Source organism: Echinops telfairi, unplaced genomic scaffold (assembly GCF_000313985.2).
Source record: "Echinops telfairi isolate 266 unplaced genomic scaffold, ASM31398v2 ScPeMD7_443;HRSCAF=831, whole genome shotgun sequence".
In the NCBI taxonomy this organism is placed as follows: Eukaryota; Metazoa; Chordata; class Mammalia; order Afrosoricida; family Tenrecidae; genus Echinops; species Echinops telfairi.
This window is the reverse complement of record NW_022104341.1, coordinates 45492513-45512311: the sequence shown is the minus strand read 5'-3', so window position 1 is coordinate 45512311 and position 19799 is coordinate 45492513. Positions and strand designations below refer to the sequence as shown.

Below are 19799 nucleotides of genomic sequence, written 5' to 3'. Positions count from 1 at the left end.
CTTTCCTCTAGTTCTTAAATGTTCCTCCCCCACACTATCATGACCCCAATTATACCTTACAAATCTGGCTAGACCAGAGGATGTATATTGGTACAGATAGCAACTGGAAACACAGGGAATCCAGGACAGATGACCCCTTCAGGACCAGTGGTGAGAGTGACGATGCCCGGAGGGAGGAGGGAATGTGGGATGGAAGGGGGGAACCAATTACAAGAATCTACGTATGGTCTCCTCCCTAGGGGATGGACAACAGGGAAGTGGGCAGGGGGAGACGTTGGACAGTGTAACATATGACAAAATAATAATTTATGAATTATGAAGGGTTCATGAGGGAGGGGACAGTGGGGAAGGAGAGGAAAAAATGAAGAGTCAATATTAAGGGCTCAGTAGAAGGCAAATGTTTTGAGAATGATGATGGCAACAAATGTACAAATGTGCTTGACACAATGGATGTAAGTATGGATTGTGATAAGAATTGTACGAGCCCCCAATAAAATGATTTAAAAAAAAGAAATGGTGACAACTCTGTTTATGGTCATTTTATAGATGTCAAACATCCTGCAATGGCACAGACCAACCCTGCACAATGGAAAACATAGTAAAGCCCCAATACAAAAGGTGAGCCTAAATCAAGGCAGAGAACATAGTAGGATACTGGGGAAACAATAGCACAAACCTGAAAAAGGAAAAACAAAGAGCAGATAAAATAACACTTAGCAAGTGTGAGGACCTACCAGGTTATAAATTTGTACTTCGTTCCAGTAAACTGAATACTTAATGAACACTTAACTCTATAGTAATCATTTGTGTCACCTGTCTGAATAAAAGAGAACAGTAAAGTTACACTGTATCATCACCCTGAATGGTGTGCACAGGTATTTCTTAAACAGAGACCTTTTTAGATACATCCCTAAAACTACTGCTCTGAGAGATTTTTAAACCTAAACCAAAAATATCTCTTGAAGTGTTCTTAAAACCAAGCAGTAGTATACTAGAGGGTATCCCCCCAAAACCGGAAAAGGTTCTGCTGGGTTAAGCTTTCATAGTACCTATTTTCCCTGCTAGGCAAGCATCAGGCAACCTCACTCTGAGTTAGTGCACCCAGTGGCATCTTTTGGGAAGGTTCTCTTTGGTCACAGTGAATTTTTTCATAAAAGCCATTTCACTTGAACATTGTTTTTTATGATGGCTGATTTAAGAGAACAGTGTACAACTGTGAAATTTTATTCCTGCTTGGGAAAAATGTTGCAGAAACTGTGGTGATGTTGAAGAACACAGCTTAGATAGAAGGAGAGCACTATGGGAAAAACAAGTGTAGAAGTGGTTTTCTCATTTAAAAAAGGGTAAAATGCTGATTGATGACAAACCTCATTCTAGACTACTGTCAACTTCCCAAACAAATGAAAGTGTCAACCAAATTCATGCACTTGTGCTTGAATACCAACCACAGACCAGTGATAAGATGGGGAAGTTATCTGAACTGTCTTGTAGCTCGGTTCAGTGAATTTTAATAGAAGATTTGGGAATGAGAAGAGTTGCTGCAATATTTGTGCCTTGGGTTCTGACTGACCTAGACAATGAGCATCAAGTGGAAACACGCTGTGCTTTGAAAGAACATCTCCAAAACAGACTTTTTCCAAGGTCATTTTTGGTGATAAGACATGGTGTTATTCTTATGACCTGGAAAACAAACATCAACCAAGTCAGTGGAAGATGCCATCGCCACCTCGCCCCCAAAGCTCAAGTGAAATCAAAGATCAAGACAATCTTCATTTGTTTTGTTTTTTGATGTGAGGGGGTTAGTGCATTTGGAGTTCATTCTTCCATGTCAGACTGGTAATCGAGCTTTCTATTTAGAGGTTCTGAAAAGATTTCACAACAGCGTGTAACAAAAAAAGCCTGATTTGTAGTAGACGGGCAACTGGTTTTGCCACCATGACAATGCACCTGCTCACATAGCCATCTCACTGTGCCAGTTTTTGGCAAAAAACAGCATGCATCTCTTGCCCCACTTACCTTACTCACCTGACCTTGCTCTGTGGGACTTCTTATTGTTTACGTGAATGAAGAGGGGCATGAAAAGACAGCAATTTGACAATAAGATGTGAAGAAAAAAAGGAGGGAGGTGCTATCAGCCATCCAAACAGATGAGTTTGAAAACCGTGTCCAAGAATGGAATTGTAGATTTGACAAATGTATTAAGTGTAATGGAGAGTACTTTGAAGGTAATAAGGTTGTTTTGCAAAAATAAAATTTTAATACATAGCTTTGGGGGGAAATTTCCAGTTTTTTGGGGGACCCCCTTGTAGTTTAACTAGTAAAGTTTACTTGTTTAGTTTAACTGGTAAAGTTTAAACTAGTATAGTTTAACTACTGTCTTGGTATTTTGCTTTGTTAAGATCTATTCAAGAGGACCAGACAGTGTTTCATTCTGTTAAACATAAGGTTGCTATGAATCAGACCTGACTCAAGGGGGCACCTAACAACATAGAGGAATCAAACTGGCAATAAACTGAAAACAATACTCATTGCCACTGAGTGGATTCCTATTCCTGAAAACTCTTTAGGATAGGGTAGGTCTCTGCAAGTTTCTGAAACTAAATCTTCATAGGAGTAGAAAATCTTATCTTCCTTGCAAGGAGCTTCTGGTAGTTTTGAACTGCTGAATTTGCAGGCAGCAGCCCAATGCATACCTCACTATGCTACCAGGGCTGGCAACTGAAAAAACTGTATAGAAAGCTTAAGGAGAAACGAGGTCATGTTTAAAGGGACAGAACAACTCAGAAAAGAAAAATGAGAATGGCTGCACACCTTGTAGACTAATCAGTATTACTGAATTGCACATGTGGAACCATTTGAATTCAGTGTATGTTCTACTGTGTACATTCTCAACAGCAACAACAAAAATTATTTTTAAAGCCAGTGACCTTGGAATTTACCAATCTTATAAAAATATTGAAGGATTTGTAAGAGGTCCAGTAGTTAAAAAAGAGAATGCTAGAGCAAGCCTGGGATTTAGATCAGAGCACAGTGAGGGGTGGTTAGTGTGGGGCAGGGTGATAATGTTTACTTTGTTAAGGCATAGGATTCTGTTACTTAAAACATTTGAGAAAGTTAAACTTTCTAAAAACATACATGGATTTGTGCCTTTGATAGCACAGCCTTTGCCATAGAGAAAGGTTCTGAATTAATGAAGATAAAATTGCATCATAATATTAAGTTCCAGAATTGAATTGCTCATAGATCTTAAGTCCTACATAAATATCTACCACATGATGTCTAGTCAAGATATTAAAATCAAGTATCTGCTTGTTTGTTTAATATAGAAGCAGGCTGATGAAGTAAAGACATAACTAATTTTACAAATGGGAATAATCATTAGAACCAAGGACAGAGACCTCCTTGAAGGTTAAGAGTCAGTTAGTATTCAATCACACCACACTTCTGACGTTTTCATAGCGTAGCGCAGTCAAGTGGGCAAAAAAGAGCTCTGAGGGGTAGATCATCGTTGTTCTTAGGTGTTCTTGAATTGGTTGTGACTCTTAGAGACCCTACTTATAACAGAATGAAAACATGCTCAGTCCTACGGCACCCCCACAATTATTATATTTGAGTCCATTTATTGCAGTCACTCGATCAATAACTAACTAAGGTTCAAGTAATGGCTATGCAGCAGGCTAGCTGCTTAATGTTGTCTAAGTTTTTTTGTTGCTGTGCTAATATTTTGTTATGGTTTTAGTGTCAATGTATATCAGGGATGCTGGTCTGTGGTTCTCTTCCTCTGTGATGTCTGTCTTGAGTATCTAGGGAACTTTGGTCCCATAAAGTAAAATGGTATGTATTCCTTCCTCTTCTATTTTCTGAGAGATTGTAGTGGATTAGAATTTTTTCGTCCTTTAATGCTTGACAGAATTCACAATAATGCCATCAGGACCTTTCCATCTCGTTGTAAGACAATTTTTATTTATAAATTAGATCATTTTATGTTTACATAGGTCTGATTTGCTTTTCTGTTATATTTTAATGTCCTTTATTGTCCTTTGCATCAATTATTTGGAATGCATGATTTCCCACAATTTTGTACTTTCTTGCAGCACCACTAGATTATTCAAATTGCTAACATAATGAATCCTACAATATGTATGCCTTATTTAAAATGTATAATAAGTACGACAAATGTTGACTGGAGCCCTGGTGGTGCTTTCAGGCAAGCATTAGATTGCTAACCCGAAGATCGACAGTTCAAACCTACTAGCCACTCCCAGGGAGAAGAGACTTTTCTGTTCCCATAAAGATTTACCACCTCAAACACCCTGTATAAGTTGCTATGAGTTGGAACAGACTAAATGGCAATGAATTTGGTTTTATCTGGGTTTGCTGCAATGAATGGAATCTGAGGATCATTAACAGGTTTGTCAAGATCATTGTGACCTTCTTTTGTTGTTGCACCAGCAGGTACTCCGGATAACCATATGCTACCCAATCTGTGCCATCTTCATTATCATTACTTTTTTAGTCCCTTATGGCTATTGTGTCAGTCTAGCGCAGTGGTTCTCAACCTGTGGGTCACGACCCTTTGGGGGTCGAACTACCCTTTCACAGGAGTCGCCTGATTCATAACAGTAGCAAAATTACAGTTATGAAGTAGCAACGAAAATAATGTTATGGTTGGGGTCACCACCACATGAGGAACTGTGTTAAGGGTGGCGGCCTGAGGAAGGTTGAGAACCACTGGTCTAGCCTATTGAGGTCTTCCCTGTCTTCATTGACACTAGCTAGATCCCATAACTCTCTTCACTTCCAAGACAGGGTCAAAAACCTTACATTTAAAAACCAGTGGCTACTGTACTTATGAAGTGTTTACTATTTGTAAGTTATTTATTTTTCATTGAGAAGAATTCATATCACATTGGCTTAAGTGAACAGGAAGGAGAGAAAGAAAAAAATGAGAAAGCCAAGACAGAAGACAAGGAAAGAATAACAGCAATCGAGGAGCTGGTCTTTCCTATCACCTCCTGGCCCTCGTCCTCCTGCGAGAGCTCCTTTGTTGCTATCTGATGGTAAGTGAAAAAGCACTGCTAGTAGGGATCCAGCTCAGACATGTACAAGTTTCTTCCAAACACAGGATGTTTGAGCATGTCTCGGATCAGGGATGGCAGTAGACAAACACTCTCAGTAAGACACTGGAAGTCTAATTAAAATGCCTTTAAAAAGAAATGGTCCAATTATAATAGAGGTTTCTGAGAGGATCTGCTGAGACAGTCAGCTCAGAAGATTATAGTAACTGTTTGGGGGGATTCCACAGAAACACATTTCTTCAAAGAACACAGGAGAATCATGAGAAATTATTATGAAAAGTTTTAAGAAAATTGAAAATTGCATGAATAATTAAAAGGCGAGGAAAATTACACCGAATGTTTTGTCCATCACAATGCACCTGCTTGTTCTTTGAGGATAGCGAGCTTGTCCTATGGGAATCTCACTGGGAACCTTTCCTCTTTCAGCTCTCACCTTGATCTTACCCCTTAAGTCATCTATTTGATCTCAACCTCAAAGGGCATTCAACAAAAACAAAAAATGAATTTCTCAAGCATGCCAAAATTGTAATTTTGACTTATTATCAATTGAAAGGCACAAAATTCGTTGGGGGAAGGTTAGAAAAATGGAAATAGCACCATCTTACAGGCAAAATGGAGGATATATTGAGAAGCAATGGGTTCTCAATTTGCTATTTTTATTTCTTAAGGGTTGAAACATTGTTTTTCACTTACCCTTGTATAACCATGTAGGTAAGATAAGTATTAACAGATATACCACACACCAGCCACCTCAGTGTAGACTAATAGGGGCAGATCTCAATCCAAGACTACACAGTATAACATATATCACTGTGGAAAACCCCCTTGTGTCTCTCACTGTTAGGAGCCTATGTGAGCCAGCCCCTGACCTATTATGCCACTACCCCAGGAAGGAATGGAAAAGAGAAAATCCTAGGCATGAGTGACTTTATCTATGTCCCTAGATGAAGTTTTCTGCCAGCAGGCAAAACTGAAGGTGAAAACAGAGGTGGCAACCTGATCAGAAAACAAATCAAATTATGAGAAAAATAGAGAATAAACATCTACTTGTGTACCAAACAACCTGGAGACTCTATTGGACCTCATCTGGCTTCCTTTTTTCTAGAAGGGAGGGGTCAACTACATTTCCCTGGTCTATCCTTCTGTAACTATTCTGATACTAAATGTTTCTCCCACACCTATGCTGGGTTTTAATCTTATTGCAACAGGGACACAGAACTCACAGACAATCCTCATGATAGAGGAAGATTTATTACAGAAATTAATAGGTTACCACAAGCCAGGATCCAGGATCAGTAAATAGTAAACATTCAGTCACTGGTCCACAACAACATCTCTCCTTACCCAGTAGCCAAATCTCTCCTTAGTCCTCAGCTTCTCTGCCATATGGGCCTTAGGCTTCTGCTTCAGTGGGCCAGGAAGCCAACCTACCTGTCATTCTGTCTCACAGTGCCATAGTCTCAGGCCAGATAAGGAGAAAGTGCCCCATAGTCTCGGTGCTACTCCTCTGAGACTACGTGCTACTTCAGACAGAGATCTGGATGAGTTCCTCCAATGGGCCCGGTGATTTCTCTGTGTCCCAGGTAGCTCTGATATACCAAGGAATACCTTTGATGGGGGTGTGGTTTGTCTTTTAGCAGACCATCCCCCTGAAGAAAAGGAAGGATGGTGTTTTAAGTCACACCCTCGATTAAAGAAGTCTTAAGGATGCCCCAAGGAAACAAAGGGTGTGATTTGGTTCACTCCCTCTTCTAAGATCAGATGGGCTTGCCCCTTAGAGGCAAAGACATTGAAACTTTGTTTTACATACTTTGAACTTGTTGTCAGGAGAGACCAGTCCCTGGAGAAGGATGTCATGTTTGGAACATAAAGTGGCAGAGAAAAAGAGGAAGAGTCTCAACAAGATGGACTAACAAAGTGACTACAGCAATGGGCACAAGAATAGGCACAATTGTGAGGACAGTGCAGGCAAGACAAGGCAGTATTTTGTTTTGTTGTGCATAGGGTTGCTACGGGGCAGAACTGACTTGATGGCACCTAATAACAACATATTTGTATAATATTGAAATGTATGGGTGGTGAAAATGGTTAACAGAGTTGGCAATTAACCAAAAGATTGAAGATTCTAATCCACTCAATAGTGCATCAGAAGATAGGCCTGGCAATTCTACTATCAAAAAAAAATCAGTCGTCAAAAATTCTATGGAGCATAGTTCTACCCTGGTATACATTGACTTTCCATGTTTCAGATCAATTCAGTAGCAACTAAAAAACACACAAGAAGTAAACAAACAAACAACTCAAAGTCTCTGCTATCAAGTCGATACTTGGACCATATCAGACAAAACAAAACTGCCCCCGTTGGTTTCTTACACTATAAATCTTTAAGGGAACAGAAACCTCATCTTTCTCCTGTGGAGTGGCTGGTGACTTTAAACTGCTGGCCTTGTGGTTAGAAGTCCAACTTGTAAACCATTACACTACTAGGGTTTCATAATGAACTAGTAGGTTGAATGATATGTGTGTAAAATTTTATATAAATACAATTATATAACATGGCTTTTGTGAAGATTGTCTTTTCACTCAGCATGTTTTTAGGGTTCAATCATATTATAACATGAATCAGCACATCATTTCATTTATTGTTGAATAATATATTTCCTTATATAGAGCAAACTTTGTTTATTCATTCACTAGTTGATAAATGTGTTTTTTCTACTTTTTGCTGTTATAAACAATGCTCCTATGAATATTTGAGCACAATTTGTTGTGTAGACATATGCTTTCATTTACCTAGGATAGGAGCCTGGACAGTGTGAGTGCTTCTGATTGTCTACTAACCTAAATGCTGGCAGTTCAAAGCCACTGGCTACTCTGCAAAAGCAGGGCCTAGCCATGTGCTTCTGTAAAGATTACTGCCCCCAAAATAATATGGAATTCTTCTATAACACTCATTGAATAGTCATGATTCAGAACTAATTCAATAACAACAGGCTTGTTTGTTGTTTTCTTATATATCAAAGAGTGGACTTGCTAACTCTGCCTAACTCACTATACCATGAATGCCCTCGTGGTGTAGTGGGTTACACACTAGGATGTTAAAAACAAGATCAACAGTTCGAAACCACCAAGGATGAGGCTTTCTGTTCCCATGATTTATTTGGAAACCCAAAGGGACAGTTCTACCCTATTCTATAGGGTCACTATGCATTGGAATTGACTCAATGCCAGCGAGTTATGGTAACTCTGATTTAATAGCTTGACAAACTGCCATATTGTCTTCCATAGTATTTTAATTTTTGCAGGTTCTAGGAATATAAAATAATTTCATTAAATTTATCATTTGTACTTTCTCAGTTTGAGGGTTTTTTTTCCTTTGACTCACAAGCCATTTATGGATTTTTATATATCACAAATTGCTTTATAATCTTTGTCCTTTATTATTATTATTATTATTACTGAATTGGGTATGGGGATTTCTTAAATAATTTACTATTATGTTCTTTGCAAATTTGTCCTTTTCAGCCAATTCCATATGAACTTTTAAACTGATATGTATTACAGTATTATGGCAGTTAATAACTAACTTCCAGCTGTAATTATTGTTTTGGAAAATATGTACCATTCTAATACTGCACTGTGCTTTACTTTGGCATATTTTGTTTTACCATGTGAATTGTGAACTAAGAAATTTAGGCTTTGTTGTAGTCTTGCATCTTCCAGAAAGGGAGTTTTATTCCTGGTAAGGAGCAAGGCTATCAAGGGAATCCTGATCGTCTTAATGATAAATGCAGCAACAACTTGTTTCTCTGGAACATTTGTAAAGCGCACTAACACTGATGCAGCCTCCGCAGAAAGCTGAAACAGGATCACAGCACAGCAGGCCGAGAAATCAGCTTGGACTAAATCACCTGGACAGACATCAGTTCCCAAGAAACACACTTCTCATAAACTAACACATTAAAAAAATGCAAAAGGAAAAGAGGTATGTTCAATATCGTAACTTGTGTGAATTTTGTGGCCAGTGACCATAGCAACCTTCCATACGATAAGGCCATCATTCCTGGGATATCTAAAATAGTGATGGCTACAGTCTAAGTCAATAAACACGGACACCCTGGCCTTCACCTGGATCAGACAAAAATCCAGCTACTGCTAGATTACTTTGGGCCTGGCCTGGTGAATGTGCTCCAGCGCAGTGCAGGCCTGTGTAGATTGCACCATTCAAACGAAAACTGTGTTTAGGTTCTTTAAGCCAAATCATCACAAGGAGAAATTATAACTACCTCTTTTGAAAATCATTGTATCCCACTCCTGTCAGTAAATAGTGCCATTTGATCTTTGCTTTCTTAAGACCTTCTGCCAGAGCCTGCAGTGTTAAAACCTTTTGAGTAGCCAGCTAGCCTTTTAGCCCTTACGGGAATAATCCTCACAGCGTTGTGGAGTATGATAATGATAATTCAGAAAAAAAAACACTTATCAGGAAAGAAAAGGATCAGACGATCTCCTCAGCAACTTCTATTTTTTAATATTCCTGTATCTCCTAAGTTCCCTGAAATAAATCTTCTTTCGCTAAAGAAGATCGGCCATGAAGAAAATGGGAAACCTGAAGAAGAAATACTTCCTGAAAAAATCATAACTTAGATGTTGCATTAGATGCAACATACTCTGTGAATCCTGTCCTAAGTCCTGTAAATTTACCTCTGTCTGTGCCAAGTGCTTCAAATTCAGCAATAGTTGAGAACAATTTTTTTTACCACAAGTGGTCACAATGAAATAAATAGAATGCAAATACAGGGGAAACTTGAAGGTATGCATTATGCAGTTGGACCTGACCCAATGAAACGAAACACTATAAGGACCCTTCCAGTTGGTCTCTGGAAGAAGGACAACCATTTCTGAGACAAACAGATCCTCAGACATCAGCCCACCTGGCAAAACTCTTCAGACAACATGAAACTAATGGGAAGGCACTGCTCCTAAAGAAGAGTGATATGGTGATGAAATATTTGGACCTTAAACAGGGGCCAGCATAAAAGTTATGCCACACATTGAAAAACATCATTGAAAAACAATGAGTTTATGTAACTTTAGATTAGACATACTTTCTCAGGAATAGTGGTAAATTTTTAATTTAAAAATATTTCTCACTTGCGGCAATTTTTGTTTTGTTGACCGTTCCTTTTAAAATGACGCTACATTCAGATTTGCAGGTATATATTACAGTCCAATCTTCCTTTAAATGTATTTAATTTTGGATTAGCAAATTCAAATTAGCAGTTAGTTTTATGTATCTTTATTTTTAAAGCTGAAGTTTACAAATGTACTTTACTTAAGGAAATAGAGGAAAACCTTTGTTTTGGATTAATTTATATCTAGAACCAAAGCAGCTAAATTCCCAAAGGGAAAATTTCAGAGTCTAATTGTTCTAAGATCAAATTCATGCGTATTTTTCATTAGAAGACAATTTTAAGGTGCAACTACAGACCATCTCTCAAATATTCTACATGTCATGTTTTACCAGTTTCCAGAAAAGGAACAGCCATATAAAGTATGTCCCTTTCTGGTATTTCTCAGTATGTTATAATTGTTTATATTTAGAGAAAAAGAGCTTATACACCTTTGTGAATGTTATCAGTTTTTTGATGAATTATAGACTAGGTAGGACAGTCATTGTATGCAGGAACTATTTATACTGCTAGTCTAATGGCATCTGATTATGTTTTTTTAAGTAGAATGCTGTCTGTTAGTTTAAAACATCATTATTTTGAATAAGGATCTGCACTTAACTAGTCATTCCTTATGCATATCTCCATGTAAAAATACCTGTGTTCAGTTTCTTAAGAGGTATATATTTTAACGTATATGTTAATTTCTCATGATACAATACCATATTTACATTTTACTCTGTATCTGTAGGCATACATAAAAATAAATTGTTTATTTTTTTATTTAAAATGGCACTTTGCACTGACACAGAGGTATTGATAAACTATGTGTATAGTTAGAGTTTTTATTCTGCAAAAGATATGTGCAACGTGTGTTATCACTAGTACCTCTCAACTTACTCTTCAGGGGATAAGAAACAATCAGGAGATTGGTTTACATTCTGGGAAGTTTTTTGTCCTATGCAATGTTTTCTGTTAATTTGTTTAGTTCTGTGGCATTCTGATGCGAAGTTTGGAAGCCGAATTCATTCTTATTTGTCATTTGAACTTGCTTTTCAAATTTAAAACGTGCGAGGAGAAATGGTGATTCTATATATACATGTTTAGTTTCTACAACTTTTGGTGTAATATTGATAAGCTATGTGCTATAGTATAAGATATTTGTTGTAAATGCCAACAAAATGTACACTAGTAGTTCATCCATGGATGCAACTATTTACTAGGTAAATGTGGTTTAAAGGGTAGTGCTACTTCTTATATTTTACAGAATAATATTCTAATTTAAACTTGATGTTTTCAAGTTTTTTTTATGAAGATGTTAAGCCCAGTTAAACATTCCTGAGATGTTTCTAGAAATAATGTTTTGCAGTTTTCAAAATTTGAATTACAATTGTTAAATAATTTTTTAAAAAGAATTTGTTTTATATGCCTCTTTTAGTATGAACATTTCTTACTGTTTTTTCTTTAATAATTTCTTCAGCATCTTCCCTTATGCCATGTGTGCATAGGTAGATATCTGTATTCTAACAGCCATGAATACCTGCCTCTTCCTTTCTTCTTCTACCCACGCATCAGAAGCTAGGGATTCTCAATGGCAGCACATGTGAAACATGCAGAAGAGATGGAGAGTTTGACTTTCTTCTGAAAATGAATCTAACCTTTATCCTGTAACTCTGTTTGTAGTATATTTAACCTAATAAACTGTTCAATTTTTATGAAGCTGAACCTATCCTTTCTGTTTTTGTTTAAGAAGAAGTTCATCCCTACGCCCAGATCATTAGTTGCCTATATTTTGTTCTAAAATATATATCTTTCGTACTTAAACCTTTAATGTATATACAATTCATTTTCATATATGGGATGAAATAGGCATCAAACTTAGTTTTCTTAGGATAATAGCCTTTTATACAAACACCATTTATTAAATAAACTATCCTCTTCCCAATGAAATAAATTACCATTTCATTCTATGTTAAATTATCAGATATAGGGAAATATTTTTCTGGCTCTTCTATTCAAGTGTCTCAAATCACAGTCTAGGACTATTTTATTGTCTGTAAATCAATTTAAAAGGCTTTAATCAGTATAAAAAAGATACGAGAACATCATAAATAAAAAGGTCAAATGTTTCAGTTTTGCATATGCACACATACCACAAACACACAGTCAGGTTTACAGAGTATCTTTCTTAATGTGAATTACAATTAATTTTTATAATATTTATCTGATCATACTGGCTTCAGATTATGTGCTGATTCTGGTAAAGCATACTCCCTGTGAGACATGCTTGCTGACAAGACACATGGAGATACGCTAGAGTCCTGGAGCTGAAAGAGCCACATGGAGACCCTTGCTATCGTTGAGATGCCTCTACCACCACTGGATCCACAAGACTTAGCACCCACTGGCCTGTGATCTTCCTGTATTTGGTGTCATTGCCTGTGTTTCATGAGACTGAAGAAGAATGTATAGACTGGTATCATACATAAGGGCTAAAATCAGACTTATGGATTTTATCTGGACTGGGCTGGGATGTTTTCTCAATGGTCAATTGCTCTTATATATAAAGCTCTTTCTTATACACATTTGAATGTATATGAATTTGCTTCTCTAGTTTACCCTAACACAGCTATGCTTGGACCTTTTTTCTCCTACATGAAACATATTCTTTCTTTTTTTAATCATTTTATTGGGGGCTCATACAACTGTTATCACAATCCATACATTCATCCATTGTATGTCAAGCACATTTGTACATTTGTTGCCCTCATCACTCTCAAAACATTTGCTTTCTACTTAAGTCCTTGGCAACAGCTCCTCATTTTTTCCCCTCCCTCCTGGCTCTCCCCAAAACATTTTTTTTCTAACATTAAGTTTTTCCCTATTATAACCAGAATTGCTAATTCAGGAAAACCTATATACTGTTATGTTATTAAGTATAAAGTAAGTATTTGGTACAGCTGCCTGCTTCTGAAAATTCTGCTTCCATCATCCTATTATATAAATCCTATTAAATTTACTTCTACGTTATTATAGTTCTTTTCATTGTTGTGAAAAATGTTTCCTCATTTCCATATTTATGGGTCTATTGAAAATATAAGGTCGCTGGATGGCACAACAGTTTGCAATCTGAACTCACCCAGCAGACCAACAGAAGAAAGGTCTCGGGAACTGCTTCTATGAAGAGTGCAGCCAGTACCACCCTAGAGAGTAGCTTGAATCTACAGCACATAAGGCCATCATGAGTTGAAATGGGATTGCCGGCAAATACAGATAAGCCATTTAAAAAATTTATTTACCTAATATCTGTCTATCTTGCCAGATTCCTTTATTAAATTTTATTGTTCATAACTTGAGTGACGTCAGTTTTCTAAACGTAAAATCACATTTCCTAGGACCTCTAGGAAACTGATAATTTGGCAAGATAAAGTGACAATACTGGGAATCCTATCTAATTCCTGATCACAAAAAAGAAGCTTAAGTAACTTGCACAAGAAGGGAATTATTTAAGTGACCAAGACTCATTCTTCTCTCCATTACAGTCCCCATCCATGCTTCTCTGCTCAAACTCTCCACATCTTCTTTCTACGTACCCTATCTAAACTGCACAAGCAGTGAGTCTCCAGTTTCTGATGCCTGGGTGGAAGAGGAGAAGAGAGAGGTATTCATGGTTCTTAGGAGACATATAAAAATGTATATCCATCCATGCATATACTGCACAGGCAAGATGAAGAGGTCATTAGAAATCAAGGATGTCCATAATGATAAACAAACAGTATATAAAGTATAAATAAATGACTTAGTTCACGATACAAATGGTAAACCAAAATATGCAAAAGTAAAGCACAATTAATTCAGTTTAGAGGAAAGATAAATATTTTCCATAAAGAGTTATAGCTGGAGGGCTAGTTATAAACTACATTCACAATATAGATACATTATTGATGGAAAAGCTTTTGTGAGACTGTTTGAGCTTAATTATCACATGCATCACTCTCTTAGGAAAAACTGCTTTGAAACAATCTGGGTATAAATGCAATTCTGATGACATAAGTCATGTTTCCTAATGACCACAGGCAGAGACTAATAATGGTAACAGTCCCAATGGCAACAGGGTTGTCAGTAAAGAGAAATGACAAAGTGGATAAAAGAAGAACCAGTACTAACAATAGACTTTCCTGACTGCTCCTTAACTGAGAATAGTGTTAATTTTTAGGATGGAGGAGGGAGGGAGGGAGAAAATGAGGAGCTGATACCAAGGGTTCAAGTAGAAAGCAAATGTTTTGAGAACAATGATAGCAACAAATGTACAAATGTGCTTGACACAATGGGTGTATGCATGGATTGTGATAAGAGTTGTACAAGCTCCCAATAAAATGATTAAAAATAATAATATTAAAGAAAGAAAGAATGAGCAAAAACCTCCCTATTACAGTTTGATTTTCAAGATGAAAATTTTATAAGATGCCACAGAATTTTAATTATGATGTTTATCATTCATTTTTAAAGTTAAACACTCTCTTGTACTACCCGCCAAAATTACAATTCAGAACTTTTCCCTGGGTCAAATTTTTTCATCTTTGAATGTACACAGTGTATAATAGCAAAACATGAGTGCCACATAAACCAACTAGTTTATCAGCTTGTTCGTGTTATAAAAATATTACTGACATTTCATCTGGTCAACCATCTTAAAGGTTAATTCTGTTTCCTGTTTCAGATTTCACTTGAGGTGAACTGTGCTGGGCAGATTCTATTTACCTATTCTCAACAAACCACAGACTGTTTCATTGCTCGCTCTTACTGTGAAGAACATATTGACTTGCTGCCCACTCTGCTGTTTAATTCATTTGTACTGAGAGTTAGGCATGACGACAGAATTTTAAATGTGACATTTGCAGGCTGTTAGGTTATTTAAGCTCTGACCACACTAGGGAATTCCTGACATACAAACTGGACCTGATTACCAAGTACAGATGAGCTTCCTAAACAAGTACATTTCAGACCACTTAAAAGAAATTATTAGAGAATTTTAATACTAAATTTTAATGTCAATAAAAGGACTTATAGCCAATAATTTCCAGTAAAAACCTCTCTTTTCTTTAATAAGCTCAAACTGGCATTTTTTGTAATAAGCCCATTACAGCCAAAAAATAAAAATTATTTGACTGACAAAAATATGTGGAAATAAAATAATAATTAAATCCTGACATTTAATGGCTTTTATTGTTTCCTATCATCTGTAAGGTTCTAAAAATCCTGTTAAGTCTAAAGGCCATAACTCTAGTCACCAAATCATTTAAAATTATTAGAATCTGGTCTACTAGGAAAGAGGCTATATGCTGTCAAAATTACAGCACAAAATATAAGCCTAAATGTTTACCACACTATCTTCTCTGAGATTACAATCATGTAGAGGGGATCATAGAGAGAATAAAATTAGAAATGGAAAAACTGCTAACATGACATTTAGAATTATACTTTCCAAGACTTGATAATGGGGTGAGGTGAAGACATAGGGCAAGATTATTTTTCTTAGAAGCTACTAAAAAAAAAAATCCTATTAAACAATAATTTTTCAGGTTTTTTTGGTCTTAATCACTAATATGTATTACATACAATTGCTCAAATTGAAAGTTTTCCAAATTAAGTTTTGTTGTTAAGTACTACACAAAACATAATACCAAATTTACCTTGCATTTGTAATAATCAAAAATTTTGGTGTTACACAGCAAGTAGCCTTTTAACCTTGTGCTTTGAAAAAGACTTCCAACTGTAATAAGTGTAATCTAAATAAGGGTAGAGGGCTCAGAATGCCTTTAAGCTATAGTACATTGACTCTGAAAAACCTAACAAAGGCAATTACTTTTCAGAGATTAAAAATCTTGTTTCTTTCAAAAGAATAAAGTGGGAAACAAACCTGATGTATGATCTGAGCTACAGGAAGTTGTTCCGCATATTTTAGAGGTTCTGTTAGTTCCTCATCCACCTGGTCTTCCTTATATCTGGAAGAAAAAAAAAGAAAAATATGAAGAAGAACAGAAGAGTAAGGTATTTAAAATACCTTAAAATGCCACTTGTAAGTAGGCCAGATATGTGCAATTATAAAATATTAAGTATATTAAAATACATACATGTAAGTTTGGGGAACAATCAGTATTTATCAATAATTTCAGGAAAACTACCTAACGAGAATGTTTTCTTTTGACCCTTGAGGGTTTTTTTTAAAATCACTTTATTGAGGGCTCGTACAATTCTTATCACAATCCATACATACACCCATTGTGTAAAGCACATATGTACATTTGTTGCCGTCATCATTCTTAAAACATTTGCCCTCTACTTGAGCCCTTAACATCAGCTGCTCATTTCCTCCCTCCCTCCCCCCTGCCTCATGAACCCTTCATAATTCATACATTATTATTATTTTGTCATATGTTACACTGTCCGACGTCTCCCCCTGCCCTCTTCTCTGCTGTCCATCCCCCAGGGAGGAATGTTTTAAGTGACATGACTATAAATGTATTGATTGGCTTAATTGCTATCTAAGATAAATTAGCTAGCACCATAATATTTTCAGATCCTATCTTTCATTTTAACACATTAAAAACACTTAAGAGCTCACTATTACTGCACAGGGTACTTTTGGGCACATCATTTAAAGATCCTCCAATCATGTACTAGACATTTCTCTAGCCACCCTTTCTCAATTCCCTCTCTAATTTTGCTGTAGTCATATCCAAATACTAGGCACTCCATCACCTCTACCATGGACCATGGACCGCCATGATTCTGTGACTTTACCCAGGCTATTTTCTATGCTTGGACTACATGGTTTCTTCTTTGCTTTCTCTTTCCCATAAAGTAATTTGCTTATACCTCTCTAGCACTTTCGATGGCAGTAGATTTGGTTTGAGTTTAGATTATACATTTTTATATACTTGAAGGAAAAAAAATCTTACTTTTCATTGTGTAGCTAATACTTAGCATGTAATAAAGAGTCAATATTTGTTAGAGCATATAAATAAAATGAATACAAGAGTAAGCCTGAGAGGTTGTTTTACAAAGAAAATATTTTCTTTAGTAATTATACCAGCAATGAGATACAAAGCTGATATAATACATATGCAATCAGGTATAAAATAGGAAAATATGCTGCTGCTGTTGTTATTAAGTGTCATCAAATCTGTTCCAACTCATAACTACTTTACACTTATCAGAATGAAACTGGTCCTGTACCATCCTCACAATTGTTATACTTAGCCATTGTTGCAACCATTATGTCAATCCATCTCCTGGAGCATCTTCCTCTATTTTGCTGCCCTTCTACTTTCCCAAGCTGGATGGCTTTTTCCAGAGATTTGTCTCTCCTGACAACAAGTCCAATGCACACAGAAGAATCTTGTCATTCTGGTTTCTAATCAGCACTGTGGTTGTGTTACTTAGATTAGTTTGTTCTTATGGCAATCCATCACGTTTTCAATATTCTTTGTCAACACCATAATTCAAATCCAATTATTCTGTAGCCTTCCTTATTCATTGTACAACTGTCACATGCATATGAGGTAACTGAAAATACCACAGCTTGGGTCAAGCACATTTTAGAGACATTGTTCTTCAACACTTTTATACAGATTTACAGAATGCAACACGTTTTATTGCTTGCCTGCTGCTTCCGTGAGCACTGATTGTGGATCTAAGGAAAATAAAATCTTAACAATTTCTTCTCAGTTTATCATGACTTTCTCTACTGGCCTACTTGTAAGGATATGGGCTTTCTTTGAGTTATAATCCACACTGAAGGATGCAGTCTTTGATTTTCATCAGTAAATACTTCAAAAGGCCTCCTCGCTTTCAACAAGCAAAGTTGTATGATCTAAGTATCTCACTGCCATCAAGTCAACTCTGACTAAAAGAGACCCTGTACGAGGACAGGGAAGAACTTCCCTTGGGGGTTACGAGATTATAGCTCTATGGGAGTAGAAAGCCTCATCTTTCTCCCATGTGGCTGGCTTGTGGTTTGAACTGCTGACCTTGTGGTTAGCAACCCAATGTGTACCCACTATACCACCAGAGCTCAAGACCTTGTATACAACAAGTTGTTAATAAGTCTTCCTCCAATCATGATACCTCAGTTCCTCTTCTATAGTCCAGCTTTTTCAAGTACATATTGAATGAGTAAGAAGAAAGGCTAAAACTATGATGTGTACCTTCTGATTTTAATCCACACAACATTCCCGGGCTCTGAATAAATGACTTCCTTTTGGTCGATATGCAGCTCCACAAGAGAACAATAAAAGTATAGTTGTCAATAAAATTAACTACAGTTAACAAAACAATAAAGTGCTCTTAAAATTGTCAATGCTTGTCTTTCGCCAGCAATTGGGTCTTCCAAATAAGCTGCCCAAAGTAAAGGTAATGAAGACTAACCATCTTCACTTTGAAAGAATATCCTGGCCATATTTCCTCAAAGACTAGCATATTCATTCTTCTAGCTGTCCATGGTATACTAGAAATTCTTCACGAACACCACAATAAAAATTTGTCCACTTTTCTTTGGCTTTCCTTTTTCATTATCTAGCTTTCTGATGCTTACAGGGCCACTGAAACATCATTGTTTGGATCCAGGGCTTAGTCATCAAAGGGAAGCTTTGTTTTTCACTATTCTAAAGAAACTGTCTGCAATAGATATGCCCAATGTAACATAGCATTCATTTCTGACTGCTACTTCTATCTATGGCTGTTGACTGTGCCTCCACGTAGAATAAAATCTCTGACGATTTCATTTCTTCACATTTAGCACAATGATATTTACCAGCCAAATTTTGAGGCTTTCGTTTTCATAGTTTCAGACACAATCCATACTAAAACTCTTTGATTTTCTTCAGTAAATGTTTCATCTTCGTATTTGAAGAGAAAGGTTGTGTCATCTGTATATCACAGGTTAATGAGTCTTCTTCCAATCCTGATATCACATTCTTTTCATATAGTCCAGCTTCTCAGATTATTTACTCAGCATATAAATTAACTAAGTATGGTAAAAGGATACAACCCTGCCACACACCTTTTCCTGTTTTCAGTCATGCACTACCCCTCTGCCCTATTCGAATGACTGTGTTTTAATCTATGTACAAGTCTCTCAAGAACACAATGAAGTATTATAGAATTCCTATTTTTATGATTTATCTATAATCTGTTATAAAATGTACAGCTGAATTCCTTCATGTCATCAAAAAATAAAATAAAAATAAAACAAGTAAACATCTTTTGATACTCTCGGTTTTCAGCCAAGTGTTGTGTGACATCAACTATAATATCCCTTGTTCCACACCTCTTGTGAATCTGCCCTGAATTTCTGGTAGTTATCTGCCAATGTATGGCAGTAGATATTCTTGAATTATGTTCCGCAAACTTTCCTAACATATGATATTAATCATATTGGTTAATAATTTTCACATCCTATTAGATAACCTCACACACCCCCACCCCATGTGTTAAAATGTGTTAAAAATGAAAACTTAAAAACCTAAACTCATAATTATTTTAAAAAAAA

The 19799-nt window shown here is 36.4% G+C and overlaps 1 protein-coding gene across 1 annotated transcript in view; it reads right to left on the bottom strand.

Annotated features, from left to right (window-relative positions):
• PIGK (phosphatidylinositol glycan anchor biosynthesis class K) overlaps window positions 1-19799 on the bottom strand; it is a 169924-nt gene that overhangs the window by 46197 nt on the left and 103928 nt on the right. Inside the window, exon 10 of the mRNA XM_004699318.2 lies at window positions 16167-16251. Within this exon, the coding sequence (XP_004699375.1) occupies window positions 16167-16251 (85 nt within the window). The remainder of the gene's footprint in view (window positions 1-16166; window positions 16252-19799) is intronic.